This window comes from Tiliqua scincoides, chromosome 2, assembly GCF_035046505.1.
Source record: "Tiliqua scincoides isolate rTilSci1 chromosome 2, rTilSci1.hap2, whole genome shotgun sequence".
Taxonomy (NCBI): Eukaryota; Metazoa; Chordata; class Lepidosauria; order Squamata; family Scincidae; genus Tiliqua; species Tiliqua scincoides.
In genome coordinates, this window is record NC_089822.1 from 208,298,801 (window position 1) to 208,318,597 (window position 19,797).

At 44.5% G+C, this 19,797-nt stretch overlaps 1 protein-coding gene across 6 annotated transcripts in view; it reads right to left on the reverse strand.

Annotated features, from left to right (window-relative positions):
• Nucleotides 1-19,797, reverse strand: part of GLYCTK (glycerate kinase) — a 173,122-nt gene that overhangs the window by 151,738 nt on the left and 1,587 nt on the right. For 3 of the 6 annotated variants that reach the window (XR_010793703.1, XM_066613932.1, XM_066613935.1), the window contains exons 2-4: nucleotides 8,325-8,730; nucleotides 7,216-7,367; nucleotides 943-1,118 (exon numbers count right to left, since the gene is read on the reverse strand). Coding sequence is in view for 5 of the 6 variants with exons in the window: in XM_066613932.1 (XP_066470029.1) it covers nucleotides 943-1,118; nucleotides 7,216-7,367; nucleotides 8,325-8,701 (705 nt within the window). In the remaining variant the exon portion in view is untranslated. Of the gene's footprint in view, nucleotides 1-942; nucleotides 1,119-7,215; nucleotides 7,368-8,324; nucleotides 8,929-19,797 lie in introns of all 6 variants that reach the window. The other 3 variants (XM_066613936.1, XM_066613937.1, XM_066613934.1) reach the window with 2 other exon arrangements.

The window sequence follows — 19,797 nt, forward strand, 5'->3', positions numbered from 1 at the left end:
CCTCACCAGTGCACAACTGTGCAAAACACACACAATAAGTTAATGCAAATCATATGCACAATTTTCATAAATCCTGCTACCTAATTTAGGATTTTTTGATTGCATTTTCTGATATTTTTAGTGCAGAATTGCAGCTCTTTGAATAAAGTAGCCTCCTTTCATTAAGAGGCTGGATTCTATTGTTTTTCATTTTTGATCAGCAGGGGGCAGGATTTTAACTCCATGGCTGAGCACTTGCTTTGCATGCAGAAGGTCCCCCAATCCGTTTGAAACCCTGAGGAGCTGCTGGAGACCTCTCCAACTGCCCCCCCCCATCACAGGATGCAACACACGCTTCCCTGGCACACCTGCAATGGTTGGAAGAGGATTCAGGTTGGATTGGGCTGCCAATCTATGATGGACATAGGAATACAATGAAGAGCACCCTGAGCAGCTGCTACCAGTTAGTGTCACAGCAACAGTGAGCTGGATGAATCAAAGGTCTGTCTCAGAAGGCCTGGTGGAAGGGAGCAGCAACAGGATACAGGTGTCCTGTTGTCTTCTGTACTCCTAGAGACATCTGGTGGGCCACTGTGAGATACAGGAAGCTGGATTAGGTGGGTTGGCCTCATCCAGTGGGGCTCTTCTTGTGTAAAGGTCTGACATAGAACAAGGCAGCTCTCTGTGTTCCTAAATGCAATCCGGAAAAAAGCTCTTTTTGGAGTGATGCACAGATGAGGTGATCCTTCAAGAGGTGATAGTGACAACTGGATGCCTCCATCTTTCAGATGCTTAAATACCTTCCTAGAACCTCATCAGCATCACCAAAACAAATTTACACCCACTAACATAAATGAGTACTTCAAGCCTATTTCAATTTCACCCATATTTGACCAAGAGTTGTAAACAGTGTCCCTTTAAAACATTCAGAGTCAACAGGCAAGGACCATTTCTCATACCTACCTGGGCAGGATAAGCAGCCCGTGCTAGCCCTCCACCTTTTAACAAGGAGAGGGCCTTCCGGATGGTGTTCAGCTCTTGAATGGTAGCTCCTTTTGAAGCCAGTAGCCTGGTGAGGGTCTCCTTCTCTTCCAGGGTGATTGGAGGGATAGGTGCTGGTAAAAGTGCCGACCCACCTCCTAAAATGCAGGAGAACTTAGCAGTGAGTGCATTTGTATTTAGAAGGATTCCTTCTTGCAAACCTGCTGTTAATCTTTAGGAGGCAAACATACAATATAAAACTGAGGCATTTTGCAGCAAGATTTCCCTTTCCTTTCTTCCCCTCCCCATGCACTGAAAGCAGATTCAGTCCTCAAGGTTTTCAGCCTTGGGTACAGTTCATGGGAATGACAAGGAGTGCTTTCCTACCAGGCAATTGCCACAGAGATTCACATAAGAACCCCCTTCAAATGCAGTAGTGTCTCTCATGTACATCACTGGCTCAATGATAATGACTCTGTGTCTTCCTGGGCCTATAAAAGTGCAACAGAGTGGCAGAACCCAGAGCAAGTTTCTTATTCTTAAAAGGAGAAATGTATGGATGTCAGATAATTATCCTCACTATGCAGAAGATAGAAGACTTCAAAATTACAGTGGTGGCAGTACAGTCCAAAGTGCAGAGAGATATCCATGATTAATTGTGATTTGTGAATATCTGCAGTAGGAGAGTCCTGAAAGAAAAAGACAAAAGCTAAGAAAGAAAAGGTGAAAGAAACAAAATTACAGAATTCAGGAGGTTAAGGACAGGTGGAGACAGACTGGAAATGAATAGAGAAAACGGGAGATACAGTAATTGATGTATAACGGGGAAAAGAGAAATCAATAATTAAAAATTAAAGATGAATATGTGATCTGGGTTTGCAAAACATGAAACAAAGAAGACGGTTTAGCACAAAGTAGAATATTCACAGCACCACCAGGAAAAAGGCAGGAGCTTGTCACTCCCAGATGAACGAGAACTATGGTGATCTTTGGGATCTCTCTCTTTTGAGAGAGAGCCTTATTTGGCTAGCTTGACACACTGTTTACCTGACCAATGAACTAACAACTGTTTCTTAGCTGGTGACTCTTAGCACCAGCACAAGGTTTTGGGAGAAATATTCCCAGTGGAGGGAGTAGCCCCAGCAAAGATCAGATGCAGATTAGAATGTTGCAAAACTGTCATAAGAGTATAGTAACTCAGTTTATTTTATTAATAATCAAATGCGATATTAAGAAATTGAACTTAAGGGAAGGACTGAGATTTGCTTAACTACATGTGGCACAAGTATCTGGGGAGACTGATGCGCTAAATTAGTGATGGGAACAATAACACAAGGCTGTCAGGGCAATGAGTTTCTAACCTCCTCTATAGCCATTAGCACAGTGGTTCCCAAACTTGTTAGCACTGTGACCCACTTTTTAGAATGACCATCTCTTGGGACGCACCAGAAGTGATGTCATGGCTGAGAATGACATCATCAAACAGGAAAATTGTTAACACCCCGCCATACAACGAAATTAAACCAATCAATTAAGTGAATTAAAAGTTTACAATAAGTATAAGTTTAAAAACTTATTTAAAATGAAGACCCCTCCTAACCCTCCCAAACAGTTGCTGATCTGTTTATGCATAATAGCCTGTTAAAAGTACAGATCGGTAACATTTCCCCCAAATGCAGTCACATTTCATTGTTGCACCAAGTCTAATATATTGAAAATAAAATATGGAATGAAATGAATGGGGACCAACCTGAAATTGACTTGTGACCCAGTTTGAGAAACACTGCATTAGCAGCATCAATCTCTTCTGCCAGCTTCCACTACTGGCTCTGTAAACTAAGGCAACCATGGCACGACTGTATGCTGACAGCTGTGCAGGCTTGGACATCGCCAACCTCACGTGCTCTCAGACTAGCCTGAAAGCTACCATTTGGCTCTTGTGCCACTAGTTAAGAGGGTGGACTCCTATCCTCCAGACATGCAGTTTCTGTATCTTCTTGGTTTCTCTTTCAATCAGACCAATCAGGGTCTGGGGCTGATCCATCAACAAAACTCCTAAAATGCCTTCTGGGGTCTCCAAGGCAGTTTGCAGCCACTGTCTGTGCCCTGCCGCATGACACAAACATGTTGCGGCAACCTGCAGAGAAGGAAACTTGGCTTGAAGGATTTTTTTTTTGGGGGGGGGGGGGAGGGCTGCTTTGGCATTTAAGAATATTTTCGAGGACAAGCAGAGGCATGTGGGAAAAGGATTTAGACGGGAACTGCAGCAGCCATGATCAGGAAGCCCTCCATTGGAATCTGGCCTCTGCCATGAACTGGGAGGCCTTAGGTAAGCCATCTTCTCATGATTCTGAATGTTTTAAAGGGACACTGTTAACAACTCATGGTCAAATATGGGTAAAATTGAAATAAGCTTGAAGTACTCATTAATGTTAGTGGGTATAAATTTGTTTTGGTGATGGTGATGAGGTTCTAGGTAGGTACTAAGCATCTGAAAGATGGAGGCATCCAGTTGTAACTGACTTGAACTCATGAGAATTCCCCAGGGAATCTGCTGGGTGCATTCTGTCCTCTAACCCACTTAAATGTGCTCCCCTAATGGTAAATATAGTCAGTATAGTCTAACTATAGCTGTGTTTCTCAACCAGTCGTGCTCGTACCACCAGTGATACTTGGGATGGTTTCCAGTGGTATTTGCAGGACCCAAAATCCCTGGCACCTGGCAGTGGGACCAGCAACACAATACGACAAGCAGCTGTAGGAGGCTTGGTGGGCAGGGCTCCAGAGTGTGGTTTTTGTGTGATTGAAAAAGCCCTCTTGAGCCCCTTACCAGCATTTGTCATGTTGCATCTGACCTCCCATCTGACCCCAAGTTATGACATCATCGCCAGTTACTTCCAATAGTACTTCCGACAGCTGGATGATGCAAAGTGGTACAGCAGGGGAGAATTGTTGAGAAACGCTGGACTACAGGAATGTCACTACAAAGCAAGCATTCCCTCCCCTACTGCAGTCTTCATTGTTTTACAGATCTCATTCATTATGAGCAGCATTAGAAGCAGACCTGAACTGCAGCAAAAAGCTTACAGCAAGTGACACTTGGGGGGGGGGGGGAGGAGAGGGTCAGCTAAGGACAGAAAACTAGCCCATCCACCAGATGGATCTACAACCTGAGCAATGGATGCGTGATCACACCTCACAGGATAAAAGTGGAGACAGAAGGTCAAGAGAGTTGTGAAAAGAACAAAGGGCAACTCTGCACTGCAGTGTTAGCTCAAAGGCTATTATTAAATGATAAATGCTCTGAGACTTGAGGCACAACATCTAAAGTACAATAAACAAAAAAACAACTAAGAAGCTATGAATGTCAATCACAAGGAGTCCACTCAAGAGATAGCTGTAGCATAAGAAAGTCTTTTCTCAGTTGGGAGTTTTAAAAATGACTTCCAAAAAAAGAATTGACAATGGCAGATTTTAAGTGTCTACAGGTTTCTTCAAGAGAGAGAAGTAGGCAAGGAGCAAGAGAAAACTCACAAGGAATTTTCACCACAGAACACTATCAGCCTGGTGGATTCATGTCTGCAGGAAGCTCTCTCCAACGTAGCAGAGCGTTTGCACCCCAGGATGCTGAGGGAAGCCACTAACACCCTAATCCAACTTCTCTGCAAGTGGGTCACACATTACACCAGTGGAGCCAGCAGGATTCAAGAGGAAGTGCCTGGATTATGCCAGATGTTACATTCTCTGGCGCTTCTCACCTACGAAGTTGCTGGTAGCCAGGCCCCTGTCTGCCCATGAAAGATGAAAGGCGGTGGGAGGGACAGGTGTTTGGCAGAATGAGGCGGGGAGAGTAAGGAACAGGGGAGTTTCTGGGTGGGGGGACAAGGGACAGAGAGGGTGGGTTCAGCAACACGAGCATGTGGCCAAATCCTCTCCCTCTCCACTGCCTTTTCACGCCTTGAACATATGCCAGCAAAATAGCTGGAGACCTCTCCAACTGCCCCCACCACAGACTGCAACACACACCTTGGCTCACCTACATTGGTGGGGAAGGGAATTAGTTTGGATAGGGCTATAAGATATCGTAGACTTAGGAGAACAACGAAGAACACGAACGGTCCCCTGGGAACTATGGCACCACTTGAGATACATGCAGATGAACACAAGCATACAAAGGTGCATATGTAGTCTATATTAAGAATCAGTTTATGTTTCCACACATGAGCAGTGTGACAACTTTAGAGAGCACATTCTCTTCTCCTCCTCTTCAGCTCCATGATGATTGCTGTGGCCTCTGGTCCAGCCTCCACATGTCAAAATAAGACCAGGGATGGCACACAGGTTGGCAGCTGCTGCCCCCCACACCTGACATTCCCTCCTCCTGCAGGCCCATTAATGTCCAAGGTAATGCATTTTCTGAGCACACTTTCTGTGGTTGTGGATAGTTAGGGAGAAAGTGGTGGGAATATTTGTGTGTAAATCTATACATTAAATGAATTTTATATTGCTATATACTTTTTTAATTTCTTATGTGTCCTAAGGCTAAGGCAGTGGTTTTCACTGCCTTAGTCACTCTAAGTGCTTGCAGGGGTGGGGGGAGGCAGCGGCGCAATCCCCAGGATCGTGCCGCTCAGGGGGGCTGCAGGGGCTTGCGGGAAGCCCTGCGTGACCTTCTGCAGGGTGCCCCACAGCTGTGAAAGTGAAGTGATTACGAGCGCCGCGAACCTGGGGCACCCTGAGCGCCATGATCCTGGGGATCGCGCCACTGCCTCCTCCCTGCCCATAAGGGGGCAGAGGCCAGGGCCCACAGGCTGGGGCGTCGCGCTGCCCCAGTTTGAAAAGCCCTGGGCTAAGGAATAGCAAATGACAGATTTTTAAACAAAATTAAGTACATGTCATCAATAAACTGTACTAAACAGATGTAGCTACAATGGCACTCTATGTGAATTAAATGGGGGAAGTTCATCTTATTAGACTACATGCCAGTTGCAATCTGTGGAGCAGCTCTGAATCTTTTGTTAGAAAAACAGCACACAGATGTTTATAATGAAAAATGCTTAAAATGAGCCACAATTCAATACACTATTAAGTGACGTGTGGGGTTGCATCAATGTAACTTAAAAACACTCTGAATGACGTGGAGGCAAATTGTAATGCTGAAAACCTACAGGCATGCTTCTTCTACATCACTGAGATCGTTCAGAAAACAAGAGCCTTCATCATTACACACCCAATAAGAGAAAGGTGTAACAATTCAATCAGTTGTGGCCCATCCTATCCTGAACAAGCTGCAGATGAGTTTCTCTAACTCTACCAAGTGTAGACTCCATTGTTTTCACCCCCAGAAAAAATGAGAAATTCTTGTATTTTTTATTTTCTGATTCAGGGCTGCCACCCCCTGGAGAAAGCGTGCCTTGTTCCTTCAAATCATTACAAGGGTTCTGAGAAACAAAAGCAATAGCACTGGTTTGCACGATGGGGAAACTGTAAGGCAAGAGTAGAAATCTGGAGAATAATTCCAAAGTGAGATGTCTAGGTCTTATATGACTTTGCAAGAAAGGCAAGGCAGGAAAACTACGTCAGGGTGAAAAGAGTGGAATTATTTTCTTTATTCCCATGTCGGTTAGCTGCTCTGAACTCATTTTTACAAGGAAGGGCTAGATATACATTTAAAATGAATAAATACAAGAAATTGATCAAGATCATATGGCAGAATTGGGAAACTATTTCAAGAAGCTAATTACAAAATGCACTAAAGAGAGAGTAACCGGAGTCTTAGTATCCCGTGTTACAATTCCTTTCATTGCAGCAGATATCACCACACACTGGGATTTCTGAAAAGCAGCTCTTCCCGGGGGAGGAAGGACAATGAACTATGAGCACAGAAGACAGATCAGGCTTCCGGGGTCATGGTGACATCAGTTCCAAAGCAAAGCAGACAGAGGAGAGCAACAAGAATGCCTCAGCGGCTCAACCGCTGCCACCATCCTGCTGCTAGATGACACTCCAACACACGTACTGGGAAGCTCCCACCAGCATGGGAGTTGCACTGGGAACCACTCTGAGCAACATTATGCTCCAGTTCTGCTTCCTTTGCAACAAACAACTTGACCTACTTTGTCAGGCATGTTTGTAGAGATGATCCTGTCATGCACAACCAGGAGAAAATATAAACCAGACTAGGGACAGAGAAGGATAATGAGAAGAAGCAGGATCCTTTGACAAAACCCAACATTCTGGGCTCTTATAGATTACCTGAGATCAACACCAGGAGGAGGTCCTCTGTCTTCAGGCCCCCAGCCAAATCCTGAATAGCACTGGCTGCCTTCATAGCATCTGTATCAGGAAGGTTATACCTGGCTCCTTCCATGACTTGGATGCGGCTCTGGGGCTTCAACAACATCTCTCTGCAGAATTAAAGAGAGAGGGGAGATCTCTTCTGAATGACAGTTGGGCCTACCATTAAACAAACCTAAGGGCAGGACAGTCAGGCATGATCACACAGCCCCATTCTATCTCTCTGGTGCCACTAAAGCAGCACCGACAGGGCATGTGCTGCATCCCGAATCCCAGGGAAGTTTCGAATCCTCCGAATCCCAGGGAAATCCTCCTTGGGGTAAAGGAACATTTGTTCCCTTGCGCTGGGGCAAATCTCCACTGCCCCAATGGGTCTACTTGGATCCGAGTGAACCCAGGTTGGGGGACTAAGGCTGGGAAGGGAGACAGGGTTGCAGCAGAGCTGCTGCCACCAATACCTTCCCAGCCTGGATACAACCCCCTCCCTGCCCTGGTCTCCGCCCCTCCCAATCCCCCTGTGGCCATCACCCCAACTTACAAGTGCTGGGACTTCTCTGGTGGCTGCTGGTGCAGAACTGCTTGTCACTTGTGGCATTGACCAGGCTGTGCAGAATGGCAGGTCACATTTTGTGCCTGTGCCACTAGAGCACGTGTTCCAGCCACACAAAGGGGCAAACAATCATAACCACAAACCAAAAGAAATGCTGGTCAATTATTGTCAGCAATAAAGCCCTTAACCTGCATCCTGGTCTAGAGACGTCTGGCTAGGGATGTCTGCCCCAAATACTGTGAACAAGCAAACAAAACAGCAGCAAAGCAGCTGTCACTTATGTCTCCAATGGGACAGTTCTTTGAAGGCATTAAGTCAGTAAAGCAACTTTTTCTTCCTGTGAAAAAGCAGCTCTACAGGCTTGGGCTTAGCTGTTATTAATAGTAGAAGTGCAAAGCTGGCCTCTGTAGCACAAGGTCCAGTGAGATCCAATCATGTCAAGTCAAAAACAATCCAGAAGGGATCCTGTTCCCCAGATCTATTGGAACTTAATTGCCCTATAACAGGGCTTCCTTACCTCATTCCTGCGTGACGCAGAGTTGCTTGGATGCCTTGGGGAACGCTAATTATTCCCCTGATGAGATAGTCACCAAGGATGTCCTCTGCTGCAGCTGCCATACCCAGAACAGCCTTCCCAAAGCCAACCAGGTATAAGTTCCTCCTCAGTTCAAAAGGCTGGCCACACAGCACGAGCCTCGGGCAACCATCTGTTTCAAGCAGCAGGGTCCTCTTCAGCATGGGCCCTGGTAGGACTGTGTCAATAGCCCTGCGAAAGAGATGCAGTCCATGCTCCTTGAGGGCCATGTTGGCAGAAGCGGCCTCACTGGCCAAGCGAGTGGTGGGCTGCCAGCAGGCTCTACCAATGCAAGGCAAGCCCTTCAAGACAGAGACCATGGCTGGATTATTAGCCAGCCACAATATACCTACAACAAGCGATAGGAAAAGTCACACTCTGAAATAAGTGGGCAGCCATAAAGAAACAGACGGAATATGTTTCAGTTGTCCTGTCTCAGAAACTCCGCCTGCAACACAGTATATTACCTTGCTTTGGTCTCCAGCAAACTTCAGTGCTGGTGTGATGCTCTCCTGGCTAAGTCCAAAGGTCTTTTCACCCAACCCATCTGATGGATCAAGTGGGGAGGTTAATGATTAAAGGACCAGGTCTTGCCTGAAAAGTCTTCTGCATTCCGTTATGGAATGGGACAAATTCAAAGGCTTAAGATGAGCAAAACTCTTTTTAGAACAGCACAGCAGGCCAAACCACCACCTCCCCCACCCAGGCATAATGGTATAGTCCAGCAGTTCCCAAACCTTTTGGCGCTGCAACCCACCTCATCCTCCCCAGTGGGACATAAGGTGCTGCTCTGTCTTGTAAGGCCCTGGAGATCTCTTCCAGGCTGGCAACCCACTCTATTGGCCTCTGTGGGCCTCAGAATGGCCTATAGAAGCCTCCCTATGAACGCACAGGTTAAGTTTCAGGGTTAAGTTTTGTCTGTGCAGGTTAAATTCTGTCTGTACCTATGATGAAATGTAAGTAGATAGAAACATCTGGTTCTTGCTGGCCCAGCACTATTGTGCCTGCAAGAACACAGCACCAAAGGACATGCTGTGCCTTGAGGAAGTACCAACATGGACATCTGTAACTCAGACATCCATAACTCGAATGTCCGTAACTCAGGAAGCAGGTGTGTTCAGGAAGCTGCTAAAAGAATAGCAGGGTCCTGAGAAGGAAAAACCAACTGATCAGCATCAACCAGTAGAGCTAGATCATGAAGGCCATTACTATTTGGCACATAAGAACAGCGCAGCCCATAATGCCACTGTCTGCTTATTCCAGGGGGAAAAAAGCTGCAGCAGCTTGCTCCGCTCCCACAGCCAAGACTGCCATTCCCTCCCTAGCCACAGAAGAGCCAGGGCACGAAGTCCATACATGTGCATAAATCATGCTCGGCACAGAATTCTGCTCTCCTTGGAGCAGAAATTGGATTTTTTTTTTTTTTTACAATGACCACAACTAGCCAGGATAGAAACAAAGTTTCTTGTGCTCAGTTGTTCATTTCTAACACTGAAAGCCTCTATTCAGAAAGTGGTCCAGAAGCCCTCATTAATCTTTGCAGAGATCGGCTGAGAATTGCTTCTTCCATGACAGGACTGCTTGGGGATTGTGAAAGGCTTCGATTAATCTTCTTTAAATAAAAACTTCATAAGCTGCCATTAATGAATAATGGTCCAAATCTCCATATCAATTTGAATAAATTATCATATGTTCTTCTTCAGAAGGCTCCTTGTGATTCTGCAGCAGCCAACTGGCTTGAGCTCCTATATATGAAGCCAAGTTGGTTCCTAATTAAATTATCTGAGGGTGAAATAAAGAGGGGAGTCTAAATATATACTAATCAGTATACAAGCATATATTAATCCAGAGCATTAATTTTACCAGAAATAATGAAAAGCATTGGTAGAATCACACAACAAATTCAGTAAGTCATGGGGGTTTCGTCAACACTACTTCCAAAACTGAATTATTGGCCTGTGCAGTCACATTCACCTGGAACCTATCCTTGGTCTATATGGTGTCCTAGAATTGTATCTGGACCACAGGTACTGCTGTTTTGGAACAAAGTGCTTTCAAACATCTTGACCCTTAGATTCCATTAGTTTGCCATGGTAGTTCATTCACAAATAATCTGCTCCTTGACTTTAATGCCATAGATAAAATCACAGCTTGTTAATTTGTTCTCATTAGGAGAATGTTTATATAAACTCATAAATGGCTATTTTCCTCCAAGAAATTATTCTTCTAATTATTCTTCTAAGAATAAATTCAGGGCAAAATTGATAACTTGAAATCTTTCTTTCTCTTCAGTACCTTTATCAGCTTAAATTCCAGAACACACAATACACGCAAGATTGTAGAAGTACAATCTGCTACTTGCTTGGTGGGAAGCACCCAAGGCTTAAGGCCTTGTGCCTGAGGGAGTGCAGAGTGCACTGAGAAGCTGACACTATGAACAGGGGCTGATGGAGCATGGAATCAGAGCAAATGAATGAGACATGGCAGACAGGTTTGAATGTAGAGCTGCATCAGGCAGGCTTGAAGCAGGAACAGATTTAAGTCCTTCGCCCCACCTCTACCAAGCTTTTTATTAAGTCTCAAAACACATGAAGCAATAGATAAGCAGCTAGTTACAACTAGCCTGGGGCTCTAGCTTAACCACAAAGCACATTCCTAGATTATGACCCTGTTGTTCAGGCACTGGGCTTTAAACACTCAGCATATTACCAAGGCCAAGAGTTTGCTCAGAGCTACAAGAATTTTGCAGAAGTGGAACTAAAAACCGTTGATGCAAATCAGGGGTGTCCAAAGTTTTCGGCAGGAGGGCCACATCGTCTCTCTGACACTGTGACGGGGGCCGGGGGAAAAAAGAATTAATTTATATTTCAAATTTGAATAAATTTACATACATTTACATAAATGAATATATTAAAAATGAACTTATATGAATGAATGAAGGTCTTGCAATTGCTCAAGGCATATAAAAGACCTTGCACAAAGCAAGGCTGGCCTTTCCTTTTCTGCTGCTACTGCATCACAGATGTGAAACAGCAAGCAGTGAAGGGAGCCCTCATCCCACAGCTCACGCGAGAGGTCAAACAGTTGCCCTCATGCTGAGAGCAGTTGCATCGAGCCAGTGTGGGCTCCAACAAATCACCGGAGGGCCAGAGGCTCATTGGAGACTGGGAGCGCCCTGAGGGCAGCATTGAGAAGCCTTGAGGGCCGCAAGTGGCCCCAGGGCCGGGGTTTGGGCACCCCTGATGCAAATCATTATAATGAGAACAGTACAAAAACATATGAGACAAAGAGCCCAATCCTGTGCATGTCTACTTAGAAGTAAGTCCTATGATAATCAGTGGAACTTACTCTCAGGAAAGTGTGGAAAGGATTGTAGCCAAAGTCTCAATTGTGGTTAGCTCACATGAACAAGCCTGGGAACTGATCTCCTGAATCTAGCACTCAAAACATTCGAGGGCATGACATTAAACCTGGCCAAAGTTAAGGCTCTGCAAACCAGAGGAGTTAGTAAGATGTAAAAATAGCTTGACCCAGAGTCAGAGGATGAGACTACTCTCAGCGCAAGGGCCAACTGACCTCTCGTGCGAGCTGTAGGTCGAGGGCACTCTCCACTGCTTGCTGTTTCACGACTGTGAAGCTGTAATGACAGCAAAAGAAAGGCCAGTCTTGCTTTGCACAAGGTCTTTTATTATAGGCCTTAAGCTATTTCGAGACCTTCATTCATTCATATGTTCCATCTCTAAAATATTCATTTATGCAAATTTATTCAAATTTTAAATGTAAATTGATTCTTTTTTTCCCAGTCCCCAATACTATGTCAGAGAGATGATGTGGTCCTCCTACCAAAAAATTGGACACCCCTGCTCTAGAACAAAGCACAGGCTTCTTGTCAAGAATATTTAAAGTACAGAATGAGAACGAAATTTTGACATTTATTGTAGAAAGTTAAACCTAAAAGGGCAAATTGTACTTTTCATAAACGCATTGATAATCTGATTTCTGCAAAACCCAACAAAATTATTCTGCAAAGGTGAGTCTTATAGTACCTTAACAAATGTTATGATTTTGTTACTCTCTAAGGTAGCTATTTTCAACCTTTTTCATATCGTGGCACACTGACAAGGCATTAAAATTGTCAAGGCAAACCATCAGTTTTTTGACAATTGACAAGGCACACCATGCTGCTGGTGGGGGGCTCAAATCCCCATTGGCTCTACTAAGATATGACCACCCCTCAAACTTCTGCTGCACACCTGCAGACTAGTCGCAGCACACCAGTGTGCTACGGCACAGTGGTTGAAAATGGCTGCTTTAAAGGCACAATCCTGACCTGGGCTCAGACTGGCGCAAGTCCTTTGCACCTCCTCAGAAACTCCAAGAAGCACTGGCCTGCAGAGGCTGATGGAAGCCTCCATATCAGCTTCCTCCCAGTGCCTTGCGTAGGCTAAAATGTGCAGAAGCAAGGACAAAGGTAGGCGGGGGGAGGTGGGGGCAGGCGGGGAACGGGAGGCGGGACTGGGATCTGGTAGTTATGCTGGATCGCAACCCCCGTTCCTGGGCAGAACGGAGCACGTTCAAGCCGCTCCGCTCTCCTCAGACTTGCGCCACCTCAAGAGGTGCCGCAAGTCTGAGGAGACCCATAGGTGCCGGCGGCCCTTACCCAGAGGTAAGGGGAAATGTTTCTCCTTGCCTCTGGCTGAGCCACTTGTGGCCATAATCCTGCGCTGGATACAGCGCAAGCCTCTTGGTTTGCCTATTCCAGCGCAGGATAGGATTGTGCCCTCAATCTTTTAGAGTCCAATCCTATCCAATTTTCCAGCGCTGGTGCAGCTGTGCCAATGAGGTGTGTACTGCATCCTGTGGTGATGGGGCAGAAACAGAAGCCTCCTCAAGATATGGAAACATCTGTTCCCTTACCTCAAGGCTGCATTGTAGCTGGAAAGTTGGATAAGATTGGGCCATTAGGCAGCAATCTTGTACAATCAATCTTGTGCAGCAATCTTGGAACTTACCTGGAGTAAGTTCCACTGTGCACAGCAGAGTTTATTTCTGAGTAGAAATGCCTAGGACTGTGCTGTAAGATTAACAAATTTATAATTGTTTGTTAAGGTACCATCAGACTTATTTCTGCTTTTGCTCCTATAAACTAACACAAAGCTTTTCAGACTGGGGAGTCGTAATGCCCTAGCCTGTGGGCCCTGGCCTGTTTCCCCTTAAGGAGCGGGAGCAGCCAGGAAGCAGCAGCGCAATCCCCAGGATCCTGCCACTCAGGGGGGCTGCAGGGGCTTGGGTACACTTACCAGAGCCTCCTGCAGTCTCCTGGGGGTGTGAGGAGCCCTGCGCAGCTGTCCACAGTGCTCCCCGAAACTTCAAAAGTGAAGGTTTTTGTGGAAGTGGAGTGCAATCCTGAGCACCCCTGAATGCATGATCCTGGGGATCGTGCCGCTGCCTTCCCCCCACCCCCACTGCCTCCCTCCCTGCCCCCACAAGAACTTACTGCAGCATTCACACTCCCTGGGAGTTTGAAAACCTCAGAATTAACAGATCTATTCTTCAGTGATTGGCTATTATTTTACAAATTCTGGCTGTACTTTGTCACCAGGGGGAAGCATTGCTCTAAAAACGAAACCAACACTTGACAGAGAATACAGAAGGAAAATATTCCACAACACACAAAGCACCAGAGACCGAGAGCCAAACTACATTTGACAAGGCAGCTATGTTTATTGGCCCACTGACCCCATTCCCAGGGGGTGGGAAGGTCTTTTACACACAAGTATTTATTTGAGTCAGAAACAGAAGAATATCCAGATCTACTTCCATTCAGCATCTGAAACTAGGACTATGAACTCTGGGGCTGAATCCAAAGTCCCCTACAACACTCTGAATATTTGCATGGCTACCCTAAGCATGTTCCTCAGAAAGTCCATTCTATGGGAATAAATAATAATAATAATAAATAATAATAACTCGATATTTATATACCGCCTTTCTGGTCATCGGATTACTCCTCTGACTTTATTCAAGGCAGTTTACATAGGCAGGCGTTTCTAAATCCCTCAAGGGGATTTTTACAAGAAAATCTATTTTTTCTTTCAAGACCCAACAACATTTCAGAATGGATCTTCCTGGTTTGGTCTCACTTCTGGCCTCCAGTTCTCCCACGCAGGCTGGCAAGCAGCTCCATCTCTCACATGGAGGGCAGCCAAGACACTTCTTGCTCACAGCAAGAGCAGGTGGAATCACTCAGCTTGGCTTGTCAGCTGCTTCAAGATCTTGCCATTCTTAGCCATTCAGGGAGCTGCCGGTGTCCTCAAACTGGCGACCTTCTGATGTTATCTTCGGGCTAACGGAGGCTCTACCCTCTAGACCAGACCTCCTGCCTCTTAAGGCTGCTTCCTAAGGGAAACCTGGAAGAATTTCCTGATAATCCTTGTTATTTCTTTTACTTGCTGTGCGCAGAGACTCATGGATGTGTATTGTCAGAGAAGTCGGCCCTGACTGATAGAGTTTTGATTTGGAGGAAGTACTCATTAAAAAACAGCTTCAGTTGGAGATCTTTCTTTCTTTACATAGAACAGCACTGGGTAATGGACAAACAAAAAGTACACTAAAACAAAGGAGTCCAAGAGTTTTTAATACCTTTTTCAAATGTTGTTGCATATGCATTACATAAATCTAGCCTCCTTTCCAATCATGGGTCACTCTCTGGTAGCTTTCAATTAACGCACAAAACGTAATTTAAATATTCCATTTCCCCGGGGTCAAGTGGCTTCTAAGGAAGCACAGATCGAAACTTAACTTTTTCTGCAACGCAACCCATTGCTGAGAACATTCTTTTAGCGAAGGGAAGATCACATTCCTTAAGTGGAAATATCTCCTCCTGTTATAGTCCAGAGACTATAGTATATAGAGGTGGACCCTCATTATTCACGAGGGTTCCATTCCTGGGCCCCTCGTGGATACAGAGATCCGCATGATATCAAATCAACTGGAGCAAGGCTCCAGTCGCTTTTGGAGCTCAGTGGATCTGTGTGATTTGATATGGCACTCTTGCTCTGTGACTCCTGCAATGCATCACATTGTTGGATAGGAACCATTCTGGTGTTGTTGAATTCCTCTCAGCCTGCCCTTTCCTATGAACTAAGACAAGTTTGCCTAATCGCAAGTAAATGCGCTATACGGCTTGGTTTCTCTTTCCATAGGGCTCCATGCATTTTTTTGTTTCCAGTTTTTTGGCGATAACCTTTTATGGAAAGGAGATATTTCACTCCGGACTTTTGCATTGCATTCCGCTGGAAATTCCGCATCCAATGGTCATGTCCAACTTCAAATAGGTCGTGATCTACTTTTTCTGGCCAAAAGTGCCAGTGATCTACCACCATGAAAATTAAGTTTCAAATTAGTTTCAAATTAAATTTTAACCCAATAAAGTTGGAGGATTCCCCCCCCCATTTTTAATGAACCTTCTGTCATTTACTTGGATGTGATCAGCTGTTAAGCAAATTAAGCAAAAACAAAACAGAGAGACGAAGATCCAGTAAGAACTGCGAGGGGAAATGGAAAGTACATTTTTTCTTAAAGATTTATTGAGTAATAACTTTATTTAACTGTCTTAATAACTTTCTTTAATTTTTATTGAGTAATTTGTGTTAAATTTAGGTCGAGTATTGATCCAGGCTGATCTTGCACAATCTTTAATATTTCGCTCTTGCTCATTAGCGAGCCTGCATTTCATCCACCAGCTTTTTGAAGTTGGGTGAATATTGCGTGAGGGCCAGTCTCAGGGAATCCTGGAGATGTTCATCTGTCATGTTGGAACGTTGTGTACTCTGTCATTTTCAGATGGGAAAACGCAGATTCACACAAATAAGTTGAACCGAAACAGGAGTGTACAGCTTCACTGCATCTTCTCAAGTTGGGAAATTTGTCTCTAGGCACTAGCTTCCAAAATGATTCTTGCTCAGCACGGGACTTGAGAAAAATGACATTTTTAAGGGTTAATATTTCGTTTTCAAGAGATGGCTTGTTCAATGAGTAATTTTTACTGATAGCAGCTGCGGTTTCTTTAATGTCCACATCTACTCTGAATGGTATGACAAGTACTCCACAACTGTTCCAATTTTTTGGAAGTCACAGAATCTATTTTCGAATTCCTGGATAACCGAACAGATTTCTGTCACATACTTCTTGTTCTGAAAAACAAAATTTGGATATTGTCCCAGATGGTCCTGCATATTAGGAAAATGATCAAAAGTGTTGTTTGCAAGGCCAGTATTAACTCAAATTTGCTCTTGTAGGATGAAACTGTACTCATCATCTCGCCAATGCATTTGTTTTTATCTTGTAGTTCAAGGTTCATATCACTTAGTTCTCCTGTAAAGTCAGTGAGAAATGCCAGGTCACATAACCACTCCTCATCTTCCAACTCTGCTTGGTCATCTCCCCTCTCCTTCAAAAAACTTCTTATTTCATTCAGCAAATCATGAAATCTTTGCAGAAATTTGTGCCTACTTAGCCACCTTACATCTGTGTGCAAAATGATTTCCGCTGCCCCTTCATCAAGAGTAAGATTGAAAAGCCGTCTTTGAAGTGATCTTCCACGAACTGAATTTACAATTTTGAAAGTGATGTCCATGACAGTCTTTGCATTGTCTCTTGCTTGCCAAAACTTGCTAGTGAATGATGCAGTGGTAAGAAAGGAAATCTGGGAAGTCGTCATGCTGTCTACAGAGGGCTATGAAACCATTAACCTCACCTGTCATTGCTCTTGCTCCATCAGTAGTGATGGAAACAAGTCTATGCAATGGAAGATTACACTTTGTCACAAAAGGCTCCTGCTATTGGACTCCCATGAGGTAAGAGTGCTATGTGCTAGCAAGCATATTCTCCCCTCCAGTTCTCACCTAGAGTGTTTCTGAATAACAAGTTCTGTAGCTTGGAGTAGAAGTGATTGACTGATCATTAGTCATATAGTGTCAAACCAAAGCTTATGTAGAGATGATGGAAAGAGTAGAAAAAAACTCCCTTGTATATGATCATACAAGAAATGTATTCTGTCCATTAGAGAATGGCTTTTAATTCAAAATTCTGTCCAAAGTCTGGCAATCTTACACAGGCCTATGAAATTGAGGATCAGAGAATGTTTTTCAAAATTTATGGTGGATTTATATGAATTTGGTGTGCTGATTCCAAATGTTCAGGTGAAGCATTAAAATGTAAAAGAGGGCATGTTTATGTTTTTGAAACATAAAAAGGGAAAGAGATCATCTAAAGGAGGAAAGAACAGAACAAGCAGGCTTAGAAAAATGACTTGGGCATTGGATGTGCTCAAGTACAGATTTTAGCAAAAATACAAGCAGGTGATTACAGACAGCCTGAGAAGCAAAACAATTCCCCAATGTATCTTAATTCACTGGTCCTTATCTGTACTAACTCAAAGCCTTAGTTTTCCAAATTCCATCACAACTGTCTGAACCCTACTGAAGTAGATGAACCTGGCCACGCACAGGTTCACTCTGAAATCCCACATCAGAATACACACAAGCATTCTTAACTTTAAGGAACCTAGGGTGACTGAGGACTGGGTGGTTTACAACCACCTGGGCTTCCCTACCTGCTCTCTGACCTGGTCAGGTAGGTTGAGATGGATTCTCATATGCCAATCCCAGCAGGCTGGCTGACAAGGGGCTACTTTTCCTGGAGAACTCAGACAATGAAAACAAGCAATCCAGTTGTCTGCTTGGCCATGAGTTTTTCTGCAACAGTGCCAATTTCAAAGTATCTTGGAAATGCCTCTTTCCTACTGCACCTCATGGCAAGACTTTCCTTAAGTTAAAGGAAACATAGATAGAAGAAAGTAACAATGAGAGCTCAGACATCATGTGTGTATACCCTCGAATGCGGACAGACCATTGGACACTATCTTCTGAACAAGATCAAAGGTTTCTCTACCTTTGGTTGAAAACAGCTTCAGAACTCTGGATGTTTCATTTGCACTCTTTGCTTGTGTGAGCATTCCTGGAATACCTGTATATCCTGCACTTTTCCTGGTGCTGCTGTTCACCATGAAGCCACAAGATTATTACTTGCACTGTAGAAAGAGAACTAAGGATCCAAATCTACCCCTTCTCTTTGATGCTATCACTGAACGTGTTCCTTCTTTGGGAAAAAATGAAACTATTTATGCCAGTTCTTGAAACACCTGGGGTGAATACTACAGATGACAAAGTGTGCCCTCCTGAATAACCCATACAAGAAATTCTCTTTGCTGCTGTTAATATGAACACAACATCCGCAGAATGGCAGCAGACCCCTGGCAGAAGAAATGGATCTTGAGTATGAGCCAAGGCAAGTGTTGTCCTGTGCCATGGTGTTGGTAAAGGCAATCTGCATGGCATGAGGAATGTATTCTCACAATGCCATGATTGACTGCATTATGACAGATGGCACCCCAGACCAATTTAGATGCTGGTGAATCAGGTCTTTGGCCGATCAATTTATTTGCTTTTCCATTTCTAATGAATTTGTTTCACTGAGCTCCTCTTTCATGACTTCAAAACTTTGATTTCTAATCAAACAATTTTTCCTCTGAAATTTCCCAATACAATATCCCAAACATGCAGTTTTTGTAGATCGTCTTCTGTCAAATTTCTCTCATGTGTCCCTATATGATGTGAAATGTGGTTCAGATAAGACATTTTATGCATATGTAACAGTGCCACAACAATCCATATCTGAACGGATGAACCCCGTTGGAGAGAATCTATGTAGTTCAGCATCCTGTTTTCAACAGGAGACAGTCAGAAGCTTCCAAGGAGCTCAAAAATGGAGCAGGAAGGCAACAGCTGTCCCCTGTTGTTTGTCCCCCACCCCTGGAAATCAAGTCAGTGGCATACCATCTGTGACCCTGGAGACTCTATTTACTCATTATGATAGACCTCCAGGAACTTGCCTTATCTTTTTTGAAAGCCACTAGTATTCACTGGTTCTTACTAAACCCCAGCAGTTCTGAAACTGTGGGGCCGGGACACACCAGTGGGTCATAACCCAATTTTTGATGGTTTCTGGGCAGATTTGATGCACTATGTGCATCAAAGGGTTAAACAAGCTGCTACTGTGGGGGGAGCACTGCTGCCTAATCACCATAGTAGCCTTGACATTTATAACCCTTGGCATTTATAAATCAAGCAGCAGTGACACTCAAACTTCTGAGTGCTGTGTGCCTGGAATACAGTTCCCGTCTGGACTGCATCCAAGCATTCTGCTTGGCCACTATGTGATGTCCTCCTCGTTTGGAGGACAGAGATGTCCTGGGTGATTGCATCATCTGCCTGGCATTCCAAAAGGCCGCACAACAGGATGTCTGAGCAGATTTGACCATGGTCTGGGCAAATGCCCAGAACATCCCGAGCAG